General features: G+C 44.5%; 1 protein-coding gene across 1 annotated transcript in view; it reads left to right on the top strand.

Moving 5' to 3' along the window:
- Positions 1–19,748, top strand: part of COL6A5 (collagen type VI alpha 5 chain) — a 130,651-nt gene that overhangs the window by 54,095 nt on the left and 56,808 nt on the right. The window contains exons 8-23 of the mRNA XM_014731857.3: positions 1,083–1,658; positions 3,294–3,634; positions 3,747–3,828; positions 5,789–5,931; positions 6,496–6,588; positions 8,450–8,503; positions 10,305–10,376; positions 10,725–10,751; positions 10,859–10,903; positions 10,999–11,052; positions 12,928–12,990; positions 13,647–13,712; positions 14,116–14,169; positions 17,300–17,335; positions 17,848–17,910; positions 19,662–19,724. Coding sequence (XP_014587343.2) covers positions 1,083–1,658; positions 3,294–3,634; positions 3,747–3,828; positions 5,789–5,931; positions 6,496–6,588; positions 8,450–8,503; positions 10,305–10,376; positions 10,725–10,751; positions 10,859–10,903; positions 10,999–11,052; positions 12,928–12,990; positions 13,647–13,712; positions 14,116–14,169; positions 17,300–17,335; positions 17,848–17,910; positions 19,662–19,724 — 1,832 coding nt within the window. The remainder of the gene's footprint in view (positions 1–1,082; positions 1,659–3,293; positions 3,635–3,746; positions 3,829–5,788; positions 5,932–6,495; positions 6,589–8,449; positions 8,504–10,304; positions 10,377–10,724; positions 10,752–10,858; positions 10,904–10,998; positions 11,053–12,927; positions 12,991–13,646; positions 13,713–14,115; positions 14,170–17,299; positions 17,336–17,847; positions 17,911–19,661; positions 19,725–19,748) is intronic.

The following is a 19,748-nucleotide window of genomic DNA, read 5'->3' on the forward strand; positions in this document are numbered from 1 at the left end:
AGCATCAGACTAAAACAATGGGGTCTTTATATCCCTTTCTCAGTTAGTCCCTGGATGTGGTCTGCCCTGGGAAGAGCATGGCCTTTGGAAAGGCATCTCTGTAGTGAGGCTGACCCTGAAAGAAGCTGACAGCTGGAGGCCGTCTGCTGATCACACTCCGATAGCCAGGCAGCAAGTGCTTCCCTGAAGGTCTGTCTGGACAGCCCATCTCTGTGTCTGCCACACTACCCTTACAAGGAATTACTCAATGACCTTTAGTAATGACTTTAGTGCCGCCCCTGTCCCAGCCATTGCATTTGACTGGAACTGGGTGTAGAAGATCATCTTTTGGTTATGGGACATTTCACGCTGGACTTCAGGAAGATGACTCCATGCCCTGTTTACTAGCCATAAGCACTTGCCCCATGAAGTTTTAATACTTGGCTTATGATAGTATTAAAAAAATTTTGCAGTAGAAAAAAGTTCTGGATTTAAGGCTAAAAAGGATCGAGAGGTTCAGGTACCAGCTCCACTGCATAGTAATTGTGTATTCTTAGGCAAATTATTTAACCTCTGAATTCCATTTCTGTATCTATACAATCAGAATAATTTCTCATAAAGTGGTCATGAATATTAACTGTTATTGAATGCAAAAGATTTTTTAAATGATAATTCTCAACACAAATAAAAAGTGGTAGCATTACTAGTAACAGGAGTACTGATAATGGTACAGTGGTACCATTACCTTGACTTGGGTGAACCTTCCAATCTGGGTATGTTGAAGGGATTTCTAGTCTCTTTGTAATTACCTTTCAATGAATATATTCAATCTATTCAAACTTATTTTCTTTCACTTAGTATATTTCAGTGTCATTTCAAATGAATCACATAAATAATTAAAATTTGAATCAAAATCTATTCTCTTTCTCCTTCCTGCTATTTTTCCTTCTCTCTGTGGGCCATTCAGTGATTCTCTCTTCTGTTAACTTATCTTGATTTGCTACTAATGTGAGGATTTAGTAAAGCAATTTAAGTGTTTGAGTAAGGGGAAAATTTAGAATGATTCATGAGGAAAATAATTGATTTATTTTTTCCAATTGCAGACTGCAAAATTCCAGAAGCCGATGTAATTTTCCTTTGTGATGGCTCTGACAGGGTATCTGATTCGGAGTTTGTTACCATGACAACTTTCTTGTCAGACTTCATTGATAATTTTGACATTCAGTCTCAAAGAATGAAAATTGGGATGGCTCAATTTGGGAGCCGCTACCAAGAAATTATTCACTTGCAAAACTCTCTGACTAAAACTGAGTGGAAGACGCAAATTCAAACTGTCACCAAGAGCCATGGGCATCCGCAAATCAACTTGGCCCTTAGTAAAGTAGCATTGATGTTTCATCCAACTGCTGGTGGGAGAGGAAAAGTTGGTGTCCCTCAAACTTTGGTTGTTATCACCTCTGGGGATCCCCTCTATGATGTGTCAGATGCAGGAAGAATCCTGAAAGACCTAGGAATTTGTGTCCTGGTTTTGGGCATAGGAGACGTTCATAAGGAACAGCTTCTGCCAATAACAGGCAATTCTGAAAAAATAATAGCTTTTCAAGACTTCAATAAATTAAAGGATGCAGACGTGAAGAAAAGAATGGTCCGTGAAATCTGCCAGAGCTGTGGGAAAATCAGTAAGTGTTCCCTTGCTCGTTGTTTTTATTTAATTGCAACTTCTCACTTCTCCATTTCCCAAGGTGTCTTATGAGCTAGTCTAGCAGAACGTATTTTTAGAAAAGTGTGCAGTGAGAATAGACTTCTCCTCTGTTTTCAAGAAGTTTGGGATCAGTCAGCATCCCTCAGAGACAAGGAAAAGGGTGCAGAGGCTGGAGGAGGCTCTGGGCCGTGTCCTCTGGTCAGTCCTCTCCCCCCACTGCAATCCAGTGTTTATGTTCCTCTTAGCATCTAGAACTCAGTTTTCTCTTTCTCCCCTCTCCACTCCAGAAGTCCTAGAATAATGCCTTACATCCAATAGGAAGTAAGTAAAATAAACATTTGCTGATTGGAAGTTTTACTTTCTTAACCTTGTTAAACCATCTTGTAAGGGACTCGGTGTGCATGTCTGTTTGTGTCTGTGTGGGCATATGTGTGTGTATGTTTTCTTCTTTTGATGATGGCATTCATATACTCATAATATAGTAAAGATTTGAATTGTCCTTAGGGATTACTTGATTTCCAGAGGTCACAAATGGCTGCAGAGGCCAAGTGGGTAAAGGAGTCAAGTGGACAGGGAGAGCAATGACCCATCGATGGGGATGTCACTGTTCAGCTCCAGCTGAGAGCAGCCAGCGTGGCTCAGGTTCTGTACATTTGCAGCTGGAGTTGGAGGACAGCACATTAGGAAGCAGCAGGCAATGATAACATTTTGTGGAATTTGCACAACATGCGGAAATTCCTCAAAGTGCTTCTATTTCTAGAGCTGTTATGATTGGAGCCACTTCTTTCGCAACTTGTATTGGTCTTTCCAAGCTCTCCAGATCTTTTATATCCCATTTGGGTGTTCAACTGCAGGCAGATGGTAGAAAGAACCCTGGGCCTGGAATCAGAAAGCCTGGGTTCTGTTTCTAGTTCAGCAGCAGCAGCCACCACAAATCATTGTCTCCTCATGTGTAAAATGAGCAAGTGGACAGGGTCAGAGGTGACCAATGGAAACTTGTAGCTGAGTTGTGTTTGTCCTGTCCGGTGTTGACAACTTGTTAAATCAGTTGACAGCTTTTACAAACTGGAGATTTTACATTAAAAATGTAGATTTTAGGCTTCTTTTTGAAAACTCAGGTGAACTGACAATCCTGGGCCCCCTTTTCCACATGGCCACTGACAGCTGGAGCTGAATAGTGAACAGATGGGTCATTGCTGACCATTCATTTGCTTCACTCTCTGCCCATCTGACTCATTTATATTACCCAGTTGGCCTTTGCAGCCATTTGAGTTTGTGACCTCTGGATTAAATAATCTCTAAGGACATTTCAAATCTTTAATATGTTATGATTATATGAATCATAGTATGTCATCATTAAAAGAAGAAAATACACATGTGCATACACATACACACACACACACACACACAGAAAGCCAGGCAATGAGAATGAGACCAAACCATGGTTGGAACTTGGTTCCAAATAGCTACTGGAACTTGTAATATGTGAAAGGGAAACGTGTGTTATATGGTGATCGAGCAGCCAATATCTTCCTTCTTGAACGCTTTTTGGGTACTAGAGACCCTCCAGTTCTGGGCCATGACCACTCTCGTTTTCCTGCCTGGTTTCCAGATTGCCTTGTGGACATAGTGGTCGGGTTCGACATTTCAACTCACCTACTGGGACAGCCGTTGTTCCTTGGCCACCCCCAACTGGAATCATACCTCCCAGGCATCTTAGAGGACATCACCTCCATCAGGGGGGTGAGCTGTGGGAGAGGTGCAGAGGTGCAGGTGAGCGTAGCCTTTAAGGTGAACAGTAACCTAGAATTCCCTGTCAAGTTCCAAATCTACCAGAAAATGGTATTTGACAGCTTGCAGCAAGTCACGGTCAATGGGCCAACTCATCTGAATGCAGAGTTCTTGCAGTCGCTGTGGGACACGTTTGAGGATAAATCTGCATCCCGAGGACAGGTATCCACGTCACATTCTGTGTCTCATCTCCACAGCCCTTCATTTGTTTCTCCCTCGCAATTATGTATTTCATTTTCACATCATCCCCTTCTCTGCTTTCCTCTTTCTCTAGGTGCTTCTCATCTTTTCAGATGGTCTTGGAGGTGAAAGCACCACAATGCTTGAACAGCAGTCGGACAGGCTCAGAGAAGCAGGTATTAAGTTGAAAATTTAAATGATGAGACATGGAATGTGCTGAGCAAGGCTCTACCTGCTCAGGAGCTCTAGACCTGGGAATCTGTCTGGCTGCTTGTAGCAGATGCTGTTGGCACCCTGCCTCAACCCCCTCGATTAGCCCACACACTCATCCCCCAAATGCTGCAAATGCTATGGCTGAGGGCTTACACCTGTGACTCTCTACAGACCGTGCCCTTGACTAACCTGCTGCTTGGAGGCGGGGTGGGGTTGTACCACATCCCACCTAGGAGTGGAAGGGGGGCAATCGCTGATATAGGGATACAAAAGCCCAGCACCCTGGCCTCAAGTGGGTCAACTCTGATACAATTTATGCTCCAGACTCCTTCATGAATCATGCCAAGGTCGTGCCAATCGTGACTTTGCTGAGACACATCCTTGCTTACAACTTCCCCTTCCCTTTTCTCCTGAATAAATCACACGCACACAAATTCCTCTCTCAGATTCTACCTCTAGAGAACCTGACCTAAGATGTTTCCTGCTGTCTCTGATTATCCATGTGAAAGCTAACAACACGGATTTTGGAAAGCCCTTCTCACAACACATCCTCTGTCCGTGCCATAGTTTCAGACTGCGCTGGAAGCTAAATGCAGGAGTCGAGAGTCATGTGCAAGGACAGAAGGCTCCAGTGGGTGTCAGATGGGGTGCACTGTCGAGATTCCCTGCGCACAGGTGCACACTGGCTTCTGAGGTTTAGCTGCCATGGGCAACCTCCCTAGAGGCCACAGAAATTTCCTGCATGATTTCTGGGTTGTGTCACCCTCCCTTCTCAGATCCCTTCAACACCTTCCCAATGTTCCCAGGATATCAAATTCCTTAGTATGGCCCCCAACACTTTGCAGGGTCTGACTCCTGCTCCCCACTCCAGCCTTACCTAAATTTTGCCTCCTCACATTCAGCCTTCCAGGCATATGGAACCTTTTCTATTCTTCCTCCGAGGAACTTCACAGCCTCAGCATCCCTGTCCTTGCATAAATTCTTTTCTTTTGCCTAGAACACTCCCCACTCTCAGCTCCCCCCAAGTTCTTCTCTCCACCTTCCATCTCTGATTCTTTCCCTTGGCCAAATTCCATTCATCCTTTAGGATCAGCTTAGACGTCTTAGAAACCTTCCATGACCTTCCATCACTGACTTAGGAGACTCTCCTTTGGGCTTCCTTAGCACCCTGACATTCCCTCTCAGAGCACTTATCTTCTCAAAGCAACTGTCTGATTCTTGTCCCCCTCTTCCATTAGACCATGCCTCTGTGAAGGGAAGGAGTATGCCTGTCCTGTTCATCTTGTATTCCTGGTACAATGTTTTAGACATAATAGGCTTCTAGTAAGCAAATACTTGTTTAGTGAAAGGATGGGTAGAGTAAATGAACTAGCAGATGAATTAACAAGCGAATGAGTGAATAAATGAATAAATGAACTCCTGGGAATGGCTAGGAGTTCAGCTGAAGTTACAGTCATCCTGGGCTTTCCTCAGGCTCTCAGGGCCGGCTCCCAGGGCTGTTTGGTAGTGGAGATGACTTGAGAGCTATCATTAATTTGCATTCAGGAAAATTCTGAAGATAAACAATGCCCTTTCTTAAAAATTGCTTTTGAATGCCCAAGAATTGCATCACAATCAGTGGTGAGCCATTAAACACAGTTTTCTGCTAGTGTTCTTCTGTAAGATTTGTAGATAGTTTCTCTCGAGTACTTTTTCTTGGGGGGTTTCATGCTAAAGTTGGGGATCAGCGCCTAGTGCGTGTACTGAAAATGCAGGCAAACCTGCTGTCGGCTTCTTCATATATCAAGAGTACTGCTTTCTCTTATGTTTTTTTTCCCCTTTCTGATTCTTTGAATAATGTTCCCTGAGTAGAAATATGATAGACTTTTCTTCTTTTTCATGTACAACCCTTTTGGTTTTATGTCTGTTATTTTTACTCTCTAGGACTTGACGCTCTGCTGGTGGTATCGCTAAACACAAATGCTCATGATGAGTTTTCCAGCTTTGAATTTGGGAAAGGATTTGATTACAGGACCCACCTGACCATTGGAATGAGAGAACTGGGCAAAATGCTATCACAATATCTGGTGAGTTGTGGAACAAAACATCATTATTCAAAATGCCATGGGAACAAAATTGGAGTCTTGATGAGTATTCCCAAAGACTGCCTTGTTTGCCCCCTAAAAAAGTACATGGTCTTTAGTTTATGAAAAAGTGTGAAAGAGTAGAGCATTGCATTTTTGTTTTTGCATGTCCTTTTATCCTTTGTCATCTCACCAAATGAATGCAGGGGACTAAACAACCAACCAGCCCCTAATCAGATAAAAAAGCCTCCAAAATTTATGCTGCAGAAATCCCGGGAAACAGGAGACTATCAACTAGGAACCAACCAGTCTTATGCGAAGTTGGCCTGTGGCCATCTATGTGGCGGGTCCCCTTTCTATAGATAGAGGTCATTTCCTTGAAGAGGGTATGTTGCCGATACAGTTGCTAGCCTAGTGCTCTCTAATCTGAGGACAGCCTTCTCTGCAGCTGCTCGCCCAAAGGGAGAGCACAGGCTGGCAGGTGGTGGATTATGATTTGTGTAAATGCAATTCTTATGTAATGAAGCTCCTCACAGTTGTTGCCCACTCAAGGTTGCTTTTTTCCAGGGAAATATTGCAGAGAGGGCTTGCTGCTGTACACTTTGCAGGTGTCCAGGGATTCCAGGACCTCAAGGGACCCGAGGACTACCAGCTTCGAAGGTGCCACTCAGTTGTGAAACTATTTTACCTAACGGGCCTTGGTTTGGTACGGGTGGGGCTAAGACTGAGTAGTTGAATTGCAGCCTTCACTGGAAACTAATGTCATTGCTTTGGGCATTTCATGTGACTTCTACGGTATAGGAGCCAGTTCAGAAGGACTCACTTTTGATAGTTATTAAGAGTAACTCCCTTTTCTCTTATATATCCGTGGTGAGGTAGCTCCTTGGTTTTGCAGTTCATACTTTTGTACCCACTTTAGACAGCCTGAAAGGTAGCGAGAGGTATTAGAAACAGCAGGGAAGTTGTGCTTGCTCAGCATTGGAACATGATTGAACTCAAAAGTAGCATAGCATTGCAGGTTAATAGCCCCTTAAAAAAATGAATTATAAAAGATAGATTACACAACAACAGCCCAGATAGTGCATCACAATATTTTCATTCAATGGAATTCTCTGCGGAGGTAATAATGAATGAACTACAGCTACACAGGACAACATGAATAGGTTTTACAAATGCCGTAATAGCCAAAAAAGGCAAAACACAGAAGAATACATGTGGTATGAATCCATTTATAAAAAGTGCGAAAACAGGATAAACTAACCTATAGTGTCTAGGGATGAAAAATTAAGCAGTGAAGTATCAACAAAAGGCAGGGAGTATTATGATCAAAGTCAGGGGTGTGCTCCGGGGGTGGAGGTGGAAGTGGGCTGTGTCTGGGATGGGGGCTGCATCTGGGTACCAACGACATCCTTTTTCTTGGCCTGGGTGGTGGCTACAAAGACGTTCACTTTATAATAATTAAGCTGTAATTTATATTTTATTTACTTTTATGCACTTTTTCAAATGGGTTTTAGATATCACAATAAAAAGGAGTTTTTGTTTTTTTTTTTCCGGAAGATTAGCCCTGAGCTAATATCTGCCACTAGTCCTCCTCTTTTTGCTGAGGGAGATTGGCCCTGAGCTAATATCTGTGCCAGTCTTCCTCTATTTTATATGTGGGATGCCTGCCACAACATGGCTTGTTATGCAGTGCGTAGGTCCGCACCCAGGATCCAAACCAGCAAACCCCGGGCCGCCGAAGCAGAACGTGCAAACTTAACTGCTGCGCCACTGGGCTGGCCCCTGTTCTTTTTTTTAAGAGATCAAATGTAATACTTGCTCATGGGTTCTGCCTTATCTGTCCTTATGGAAGGATTATTTATCTTGGACTGTTTACTAAGTTATGATGTTTTGTTTAGCACAGTTTCCTTTCTCATTGCTTTGCTCAAGTGAGTATTAGAATCATATCCCAAAAGTACAAAGCCCCTGGTATACTGAGCGACAGCTAAGACCTGTGTTAGAGATGAGGAAAGCAAACTTCAGATTGACCCCTTGCCACAAATAAGCCACACGGCGTTAAACCACAAGTGGCTGAGGGAGAGAGGATCAGAATTGAAATATATGTAACCTCGTTGCTGGCAGAAGGGCTTATTCTTCCATGAGCTCTCGAAATTGCCAAAGAAAATAAAATGATCTCTTTGGAAATGTTATCAATTTGCCTGATAAAGAGTTGTGGCGACCACTGCTGTCCTCCATGCATAGTCCTCAGGCCCAGGACTGGCCCTGACACAAGGAGCTGCCAGGTGGGTTGCGAAGGTCAGCCTCCTGTAGGCATCCGGAGGGCCAGCTCCCACAGAGGGCTTCAGAGGTGAGTGCAAGGACAAGAGCCAGCTCCAGAGGGGGGCAGACTATCCCCAGACTCAGCCACACTGGCAAAAACTACAACCAAGTTGGAGGGAGGGTCTTGCCTAAACTGCCTCATGATTTTGCAAGTTTGAATTGATGGGAGATGGCTATCATTTATTTTTCTCTTTCCTCCCAGGGTTCTCCAGGTCTCAAAGGCAGCAGAGGACACAGGGGAGAGAGTGGAGACCCTGTAAGTTTTTGTGACCCACCCCCTCTACACACACACACACACACACACACACATACACATACACTTATTGATTTTCTTTTTCGTGAAAAGCTTTGCTTTCCTATAGAAAGAGTAGGTGGAGTTCTGTTTCTATGTTTATTTTTTGTAGTTTTGGGTGGGGAATGGGTTACTTCTCTTTTCCTCTCCTTGTCTGAATCCTAAGGCACTTGCTAAACCTACTTTTTGGGGGGAGGTTGGGAGCAGGCTCACCTACATGTTGCCTGGCACGCTTGTATGGGTGGCAGGGAGCTGGGCATCCCCCTCTCTACCCCTCGCAGAGTGACTTTGGGCCTGCAACCCAGTGCTTCGTACATGGAGAGGGAAGAGGGCAGAGCACCCCCAAGGCGGGGCGTCCTGGTTACATGCCACACAGAGGCTTTTGACTCGCAGTCTTTGATCTTAAAACCAGAGCTCTCACTTGGTTCATCCATCCAATTATGAAAATGGATTTGGAGGAACTGAAACCACATGGGTGGCTCCAATGGGGACAGGAAAAGTTTAGGAAGCATCCAGCCTGCGTCTCCATCCTCTTAGAATCAAGGCTAGCTCCTTGTCTAGGCAGCAAGTTATGATTAAAAGCAGAGGCTCCAAAGTCAGTCAAGGGCTGACCTAGATGTGAGGCTTAACCGGATTGTTAACTTCTCGATCCTCAGTTTCCTCATCTGTAAACATTTATAAATTCCTCTGAGGCTGTTGTTTACAAAATGACCACTAAAGGGGATGCTCTAAATAACCAACTCTGTTATCTGCAGAGGGGTCTGGAGCCCTAACGAGCAGGGAAGGTCTTTGAGCGTGGGAACTAGTGTCACCCAATTGCCTGGCTGGAAGCCCACGGCTGGCTGAGAGTCCAGTCAATGGGAAACTGCAGTGTTTAGCTACCTCTCAGCAAGCTGTGGCTCTGGGCGAGGCCTCCTGCTGAGAATAATCCTCAGAATAAAGAGAGGAAAGCAAGCGAAAGGAAAGTCACCTCTCCAGTCACCTACCAGGAAGGAAAAGATTAAGCTCATTGCTAAACAGGTATTTTTCCGTACAGCATAGTATTAGCACCTGCCGTGCACCCAGATCCGAGCCAGGCCCAGGGACATGATGCAGGAAGAGACAGCTGTGGGTTCCTGCCCTCAAGGAGCACAACATTGTTCTTGAGATTCATTTAACTCTGGCATTTGCCTGTATTTAAACATTTCCTGGGAGAAGTGGGATTGGTGGGAGATGCACACATCATTGATCTTAAGCGTTCTTCCCTGTGTGCATGGTCTGACTTTGGGGATCTTTAACCTGGTGGTCCTTCCCGTGAGCACTGGCTTGGAGTACTGTCACTTCCCATCAACTGCTTCTACTCAGCTCCAGTCTCCAGGCACCAACTTGCTTCTCTATGGTCAGCAGTGCTGAATTTTCCAGGGCAGCACGAGGGCCCTGGGCAAGATGTCAGGCCAACATGTGTTACTGGAGTATTTGGAATGTGGCTGGAAAGTGAAGCGACTTCCGAACCTTTGGCTGCACTGTCTGACGAGGGCCTTGAAGTGACTGAGCCCCTCCTGCATCTTTGCGTCATGGCCGATCTGTAGGGAAGCCCTGAAGGTTCACAGGGAAAATGTTTGAATAGAGGGGAAAAGTGGAGTTAAATGAACAAGTTTGCGGGAAGATTTGCTTTGTCTAAAGCTCAGAGTGCCCCTGTGACCTAGCTTAACTCTTGAAAAGTAAACTGTTGGCAGCTTCTGGTGAAAGAGTCACTTCAGATACCTGTTTGGGTCCCTTTTCCTAGGGAGGACGAGGAGATATTGGACCCCAAGGAGATAAAGGGACTGCAGGATGTCCAGGGGAGCAGGGTCAGAAGGTAAGGCTCTGCTGGAAATGTTATTTTAAATTGCCTACAACATCATCTCCTTCTCTCCTCCATTCTTTCCCCCCTCGTTTTCTCTCTTCCATCATCCCTTCCTCTTTCCCTTTCTCCGATTATATCTGTTAGTTTCCTCATCTGCAGATTAGTTCTATTTCTTAATAATCGCAAGCAATTTTGTGCACTAATTAAATTCCATCTATAACCTCTTGGTGGTTGTATAGCTGGAAGCAACTAAAGAAATACACAATCACTGTCTTTAGAGAGACAGCCCCTTCCTGCTCCAACAGTCTGATCCATGTTCTGTCTTTGATATGTCAGTGAGAGATATCTAATCTTTTACAGGGAGCCAGAGGATTTCCTGGATATAAGGTACTATAGTTTCTTCTCAAATTTGATTTCCTCATGGCATTGGTTTCCCAATAAGCATGTAGCAGAGATCTCTTTTGACCTGATTGCTGCCCCTTGCTGTCTCTCAGGGAGAATATGGAGCTGATGGGATTGCTGGACTCGATGGGGAAGAGGTAAGCTGTTATCTTCAAGTACCATAACATCATCCTGAGGTTGATATACATATGTTTTTTTAAATGGGAATTTTGTTCTCTTTGTCTTCTTTTAGGGTGTTCATGGATTTCCTGGAAAAAAGGGAGAAAAAGGTGATCCAGGATCCCAGGTAATACTTTTCAATACATCAAAGAAGGAGAATTTGGTGACACAGCCAGTCTTAATTGCTGTGTGTCAGTGGTTATTAGAGATAAAATTGACAGTAGACTTAGCCACATAATGAAGGCCTATTACCACTGAATAGATGCTGCATTTCTGCTTGGAGCAAGTGGGGAACTATGTAATTTTCAAGAATTTCCAGCTAGGAAAATTCAGGCATACAAGGATAGTCTATGAGCATGTTTTTCAGAAGTCTGAAAATGAATACTTTTGCCTGTCAGTGGCTTCCATGTTCTCTTTATTGCATCAGAAAAAAATTGACCAGAGAAAGAGACAAAATTGCTTTGGTGGCCTTGATATAGCAAATGACAGTGAAAGTTTTTATTTTAAATTCATTTCAACACTCATTAATATGTGCCTACTTAGAACTAAGCAGCTGTGCTTTTATATTCTGGTCCATTTATTTATCAAATATTTTTGAATACCTGGCATATGCCAGGCACCGCGTTATGTGCCAAAGAATCAGAGATGAACCACACTGTCTTTGTCCTCAGGGATCCCATGGTGTAGCTGGGGAGACAGAGAGATCAACAGCTAATGCTAACACAGAATGTGATTAGGGCCATGTGGCAGGCATCTACATGGGAGCCCAGAGAAGGACCCCTAACTCAGCAGGGGAGGGAGGGAGTTCCGGAAGTCTTTCTGGAACAAATGGTCCCTAAGCTGAAGATGAATAGGAATTAGCAAGACATGGAGGAAGGGCATTCCAGACAGAGGGAACAGGATAAGCAAAGACATGGAGGCTTGGGGGTGCTGCCTGGTATGAGCATTAGAGTACAGGTAGAGGGAGGTAAAGTTTAAGAGGTAGTGGGAAGAGATGAGGAAGGTATTGGTGAGCCATGCAGAAGAGTTTGGTTTTTAACCGTTAAGCAGTGGGGAGCCTTTGAAAGATTTTAAGCAGGGAGATCACAGTTGAATTTACATTTGAGAAATATTACTTGGCGGTAGTGTGGAGGCTGTGTTGGAGATGACATAGATGAGAGACAAAGATGAGAGGTGGATCTGTAATAATCAAGGTGGGAAGTGATGAAGGCTTCAAGTAAAGCAATGGCAGTGAGGACGAGGAAGACATATTCAGGGCATAGCAGGGCCCAGACTGGAGCAAGAACCTAGGGGGCAAAATTTGGAAGCATTCACTCTCAAGAGTTATGCAGAGTGAGTGCCTCCCTAAATTTTACACCCTCAGTGACTTGCTTGTCTTCCCCTAGTCCTGGCTCAGGGACACAAGATTTCTAGATCTAGATGACCAGAGGAGCAGGAAATGAGGAGTCAGGCAAAATGCCTGCAAGGATCCTGGCTTGGCAAGTTTAGTTGGAACAGTTGAGTTTGAGGTGACAATGGAATATCCCTGTGGAGGTTTGCAGCGGGTGTCAAAGGTTGCTAGACTGGCTGGGATGTCTAATACAGTACCGAGGAGCAATATGTGACTTATTATTAAATTCAGATTAAAGTGAAAAATTCTGCAGTTCAGTTGTACTAACCACATTTCATGTGCTCAATAGCCACATATGGCTGGTGGCTGCCATATTGGGCAGTGCAGATAGAGAACACTTCCATCACTGCAGGAAGTCCTACTGGACAGCACTGTGCTAGACCGTAGGAAGGTTTCCCGTTTCTCAGCCTCACTACAGGTAATTCCGACCATAGGTTTAAAAGTGGATTTAGGACTGCTTGAGATGTCTAAGGGAACCTGGCTGGGAGAGAAGAACATAGATCTTTTTGTCTAATTGATTTCCCCCGCTAAATACACACAACACTTGACATTTTAATGCCATTATAAAACCCTCCTACAAGCTAACTCAGAAGCTCATTTTGTGTTTTTCAGGGCCGCCCAGGTTCCAGAGGCCCCCCTGGGGGATACGGGGAGAAGGGCTTCCCAGGGGACCCTGTAAGTTACTCGGGCTCCATTGGCTCTGAATTGTGTGGTTGCTCCAAGTTCCTGTCTCCTCTCCCTCGTGTCTCCTGCTAACCTATAGGCAGAGGCTTGTCTTGGGAGTGGGGTGCTGCATGTTGACCGAGGCTTATTTGTCTGGGAAAAATCTGTCTGCGTTTAATCTGGGCTGATTATATTAAAAATTCAGAACTGGGAACTAACATTCCATCTTAATCATCTTTATGGTCCATTGAAAGTTTCAAGTTCCTTTGGGGGGAAATTTCCATAGTTTTGCTTATCGGGCTTCTAATGTTGCAGATTCCCTATGTGCAGACATCAATTTCAGGGGGCTCTTACTATACTCTTGAGGGAGTAGCATGTTTGGACCAGTGTACCAGTGAAGCTGCTGATGCAAGGAAAGGAAAATCACCATGGCTTCAGCAAGCACTCTTAGAACTCCTCATTTATCGCCAAAGCCCCTTCAAACTTGGGGAAATATTACTTTCCTTTTTTTCATAAATCTGTGAGTTTCAAATGTGGAGAATTTTCTCAAACCTCTCATCACTTAACCCAAATTAGCTTAGTATTTGAATATTGTACCATTTCGCAAAAAAAAAAAAAAAAATGCTGATACTTCTTGATTCTGAAATACCTTTTAAATCTTCCTCTAGGGTAATCCAGGACGAAATAGTGACATCAAAGGACAAAAGGGCTCCCGAGGAGAACAAGGAAGACAAGTAAATCGGATCTACTTTCCACACATAAGTTGATTAATTCTGTTACTGAGCTGAGGCTTTTATAGAATATAAATTAATTAATTAGTAAAATAAGTAACTCTTCTGTAATTTAACAAACCTGTCTAAGTTCACATTTACAAGAGCCTGACTTTCTTAAAATAAAGCATGTCCATAGAAGGTTACACTTCTATGAGCAAAATTACTCATCTTCCGGAGGATGATATTATGTGGGAAGCTGGTGGTAGGAGAACATGTTGCTGTACCATCTTCCTCTTAAAGATTCTAGCCTCACACGTTTGTTCTCCTGTTTTAATAGTTCTTGAGGTTTTGGTGCTGATGCTTCTGTATGTAATTTATTCAGAATCATTGCCTTATGATCTTGGGGGGACGATTATATTTCTAGGGTAGAACCGGACAGAAAGGAACGCAAGGCAGTCCTAATTCCAGAGGAGGCAGGGTAAGTGTTCCCTTGGACATTTATTTTCCCTCTTTATCACCTGAAGCTGCCACAGAGGCATTCAGAATATTTTTTTGCTGCAGATTCGGCTGATCCAGGGCTGATAAACTGGCACTATTGTCATTTGGGGCCAATAATTCTTTGTTGTGAGGGGCTATCCTGTGCATTAGAGGATGTTTTGCAGCATCCCTGGTCTCTACCCACTAGATGTCAGTAGCACCTCCTCCCCTCAGTTGTGACATCCAAAACTGTCTGCAGATACTGCCCAATGTCTAGGCGGGGAGGCGGAGTGGTGGGGGGGGTGGGGGGGGTGGCAAAATCGCCCCTGGTGGGAACCACTGTGGCATGCTCTCTTTCTCTTTATGTATGCCAGTGGGAAAGAAGAATCACGGATAAGTTCTTCCTGAGTGAACTCAAATGCTAGGGATCAGGGCCAAGCTAGTGGCAACCTGAAGATCCTAGGGTAACTTTACAGCATCCATAAGATATCAAGGCTAAATGGGGAGATGGGATTTCCCCTTCTTTTTAAGGAACAGCCAAGGAATCACTTTTCTCTTTGTGGACTACTGAAGTTGGAGATGCTAATTATAACATGTTAGAAACCACCTAATCACGTGCTCAGCAAAGAGGTCATAAAGAGAAAATAACGTACAGCATCCTAGCTTTGGCCCTGAGCTTTGTTCAAAAGGGAACTGAGAATGCTTGGCTTTCTTTTCTATTGCGAACTTGGAATCTTCTCTCTGCTCTGAGGCTGTGGCTGATTACCTTTCTCTCTGGGACAGCTAGCGGAGAAATGCGTTTTGATTCCTCTCGCCTTTGTTTGTCTTGGCTCCGAGTTCTTATGGGGAAGAATCTACACTCAGATGGCTTAGGCTTCCCAGAGCTTCTGGTAAAATTCGTTGGGTCTTTGCCCTCTTCTCCACTCAAGAGAATTAAAATTAATCAGAGGAAGCAGGAGAGCAGCAAGATGAACCAAGTGCTATAAATTTGAAAGATAAATTTGTATTTTTGTTGGTTCAAGAGAAAATACTTTCAGTTTGAAATAGCTTTATTACTTCGCCATGGATTAGGCAGTTTTTGCAAAGAGATGCTAGAGGTGGGGTGGCAAATTACTACTTGGACAAACCAGCCAATTACTTTCAGTCACTCCAAGGACAGGGGGCTCTCCCTCCCCTATCTTCCCCACTTCCCTGCACATCTCCTTTGTAAACACTTCTCCTAAATTAAATAAGGCAACGTGGATATAAAACAACATCAGACACTTCTACCCCCTCCTCCACCTTTCCGGTGAAGGCCAGAATTCTCTATGGGGGTCAGAGGATCTTAAGTGAATTCTAAAAACACAAGGAAACCTAAGACGTTGCCTCCTGGGTGATAGAATTTCAACTTATCTGAATTAATTGTTGCATCAGCTGTTGCCAAAACAATGGATCAATGTACTGAGAACCAGAGCATTGAAACCACATTCCAGGTCATTGCTTTCGGCCTGTCATGCAAAAAAATACTTACGAATAGTAGTGTTTATGCTTCTATAGTATCTGTTTTGTGCCAGGACCTGATCAAATCACTTTTAAATATTAATTCATTTAATCCCCATAACAAACTTATGAAGCAGATACTATTATTATATCCATTTTACAGATAAGGAAAATCAAGGAACCTCGGGCAAACTTACCCAGGATCAGAATAGGTAGTAAGTGGCGGAGCTGGGGTTTGTCTCCCTCCGGAGTCCAGGCTCCTAACCTTGCTGGCTAACAGTTATTGTGCAACTGCTAGGGGCCGCACAGGCATTAAAGGACAGAGTGGAGCTCAAGACTGCTTGACATCTAAGCACATGAACTAACCATTGTGCTATACTGTCTGGTCACAGAATAAATGCTATTTTATCCTTGCTTTTTGATGGAGACAGAATTATGACATCATGAAACAGTGGCCTCAACCTTTCTTTACAGTTTCTTTTTTTACTGTTTCATCTCTGCTTTCATATGTCAAGAGCTCCATTAGTCACATCAAAGTACAAACAAGTTACAATGAGTAACTTCTCCCCAAGGGTCTTTGCATTTTAAAAGCACAGAGTAACTGAATCAAGGGGCAGAACCTCAGTGGAGGAATTCTGGTCATCAGCGAACCTGCTGGAGGTGATAGACGGTCAGGCAGGTGATTCTAAGGAACTTCAGAAGGTGAGCGGTTGAAAGAAAACAGTGGTTCTGAAGTAACAATTTCCATGCTTTCTGAATGAATGAATGAATGAATAGGCTTTTTTGAAGTATTTGTTTTGTACCTAAAGTACTCATAGTGGTTTATCACAACACAAAGTAAATTGATGGTTCCAAGGTTCTCTCAGAGAGGCAGGAGTGGGGCCTGCGGGGCTGAGGGTACACACTTTATGTTGCTTTTTTAGGGAAAAAGAAGTTAGGATCTGGGGTCTGAATCGTCTCCCAGCTCGGCTGCCCTCTGGAAAGGAGAGGGTGTGGCAGAGATGGCCGCTAGGTGGAGAGCCTGAGCTGGCAGTGGGAAATGGCTTCTGGATCCATGCATAAGGATCTGGGAGCAGAGACAAGCCCACTTTTCTCAGATGAACCCGGTGGTGCCATGTGGACTGTCACATAGTTAAGCAGACCCCATTGGCCATTTCCTCCTTGTAGAATTCCCTGGAGACAAACCCCAGTGGGCCCATATGCAGCACTGTACCTAGCAATTTTTCTACTCTCCCCCAAGATACAATCAGGAGCCCGGCACAGAGAGAGATGGATATGCCACAGCTTGTTCTCAGGCAGGAAGCGTCTGATTAGCAGACAGTCCTTTGTGGGGTTTGTCAAAGAGGGAAAGGCAGAAGACAGGTTCTTCAGGAGGATTCGATTCTCCAAACAGCCTCCCGGATAATTGTCAGAGGTTGTCAGACTGGAGCTGGATCTGTAATGACTTTTAGATTGGTTTGCAATCAATCCCGCAAATGTTAGTCCGTAATTAAGTGCCCAGTGTGAAACCTTGTCTTTGGAAAGTGCCTCGGGGAAGCCATTGCTGTGGGCTGCTCATTACTTATGTCTATCAAGGAATGAGACAGGCCGCCTTGCCCCTAAGGAACCTCCATCCAAACACCTACACACTAACACTGCCTTTTCTGCTCCAGGGCAGAGAAGGCCAGAGGGGGCTCCAGGGCACCCCGGTGAGTATGCTTTACTTCCTGTGCTCTGTGTGGGTGGGGCCGGGGAGGTGCCTCACATGCTGATGGTGCTGGGAATGAGTGAGCATTTGACAAGGATGTTGTGGGAAGTGCCGAGCACGGAACACGGTCCATCGCCACTAATGGGGGGATACATATGTGTCCGTCAGTTCAGCTGTCAGGGACAGGACAGGCCTGGGCTAAGGCAAAGGCTCCTGCACAGACTCCTCGGAGACCAGAGGACCTGTGCAGTCCCAAATGTGGTGCATTTGACTGCTTTCCACGTGACCCTGGAATCGGCTGCAATAGAGTGAAATTCTTTACCAGCGTTAGAAACGACCTTGTGTTCATTTTGTAACACATTTGCTAAGAGTAAAATCCTAGGCAAAGTAAGGGGTGAGCCAAGAGTCAGACAAAATAGTATTTGTGTGCTGTAGTACAAGGTACTATAAATAGAAAAGCTATGTGGAAACTCTGCGGAGAAAATCTTAACACTGGAAACTCTCCTTCATCAGGGGGTGCCGGGAGATCCTGGAGCTGAAGGTGCACAGGGAGCTGAGGGACTACAAGGCCCACAGGTGTGTTGGAATATTTCGTAAATATTGATAAATAATGCTATTATTCTGATGGGAAGATGGCAGGTAGTTCTGTACAGACATAAATAACTCAGAAATTTGGGGCCAGTGGTAAAGCTCTCTCACTCCAATTCAGTGGCCTGGGGTTTGCCAGTTCAGATCCCAGGTGTGGACCTACACACCACCCATCAAGCCACACTGTGGCGGCATGCCACATACAAAATAGAGGAAGATTGGTACAGATGTTAGCTCAGTGACAATCTTCCTCAAGGAAAAAGAGGAAGATTGACAACAGATGTTAGCTCAAGGCCAATCTTCCTCACCAAAAAAAGAAATAAGTGAGAAATTTATAATCTGCCCCTACCTTCCTTCATGGTACGTGTCTCCAGAATTCTACATTTCCCATCATGGGTGAGTGATTTCACTCCGTCACACCTGCTCCTACATTTGCAGCGGAAAGGCATGCTCTTGTGCTCGCCTGATCTTGTGTCTGCATGTTTTTAGTAATGAATTATTAAGACCTTCATGTTATATTAGTAATCAATGTCAGGATCAACAGATTGGTTTTCCTTACTTGAGGTCCTGCACACAGACTCCCATGAAGGAACGTAGTGAAGAAAAAGTGAAGGAAAGAAGTGAAGGAAAGTAGGAATTGGAACTGTTATTCAATTCATCTAAAGCTGGCTCCACAGGGGATGAAACGCTTCTGGGACATCACTGAGAGGGCTTTACATGAGCCATTTGCATTTTCTCTTGGTCTTGTCATTAGTGATATGGGCATCAGAGTCGGGACATCTCTGTTGCTCTTGCATGTCAGAAAGATGCTGGGGTCATCCCTAGAGAATGGCTTTTTAACACATGGGTATTTAGTCACCTTACAAGAGTCCGCTTTAAGCCTGAACTTGTCTGGAAGGGCCTGTGTAGATGTGTTCATTCTGAGACCTTCCCAGGAGTTCATTTTTCTTCTAAAACTTTCCAGATTATTAATACTAAACTGGAATTTGGGATTCTCTTGAGTGATTCTGGGCTCCCTGAGCCAAGCCAACAGTGAGCAGGTCCTCTAGAGTGAGTAACCGTGGGACCAGCCTAGATGTACCCTCAGGCTTTGTGGGGAGAGGTGCGACATTACCTCAACTACCCAGGGTCCCTTTGACACTTAGGCAGTGAACCAAGGCTAGCCCGGTTGCTCCATCCATCATTTGTGTAGGGCCATAGGGCCCATTTTACCGCTGGTGCTTTGGTAGTGAGAAACATCACTGGCACCTCTAGTTTTTTCTTCTGTGTGAGAACCATGCATTTGTTGGTAAATACGGCAGAGGATGTGTTTTAATTACTCTGATGGGTCTGCTGCTAAAGTGCTCTTTCGTGCTAACTTGAGACAATTCAGCTCTCTATGGTGCACACTGATAAGCGCCTCGGCTCAGGTAACCTGGGGCGTCACGGGAATCTAGCCGACTCTTGTTTAGGTCTTACTTCTGTCTCGGGTGGGTTTATTTCTCCTTTTAGTCACTTTTTCATTTCTCCCTGTCAGAGAGGGATGAAGGTCTTAAACTCAGGCTGGAAATTCCTTCATAAGATCTGTGCCGCTGAGTCTGGGTCTCCCCACAATTCCTCTTCTAAGACGTGCTTAATCTCAGGAATTCGAAGGCTGCTTGGAGGGCGGGACCAGTGCTTTTCCGTGGGGTCTTTCAAAGGCACTAGGGAAGGAAGGAAGTTTCATTGACTGCATTGCACTGTTTCTTTTGTTACCAAAGGGGTTAAATGGAATTCCTGGCAGGAAAGGAGAGAAGGGAAGCGAGGGCCATAAAGGACCTCAGGTGAGTGACTCAGAAACGTTACAG

The sequence above is a fragment of the Equus caballus genome, chromosome 16, assembly GCF_041296265.1.
Source record: "Equus caballus isolate H_3958 breed thoroughbred chromosome 16, TB-T2T, whole genome shotgun sequence".
NCBI classification, from domain to species: domain Eukaryota; kingdom Metazoa; phylum Chordata; class Mammalia; order Perissodactyla; family Equidae; genus Equus; species Equus caballus.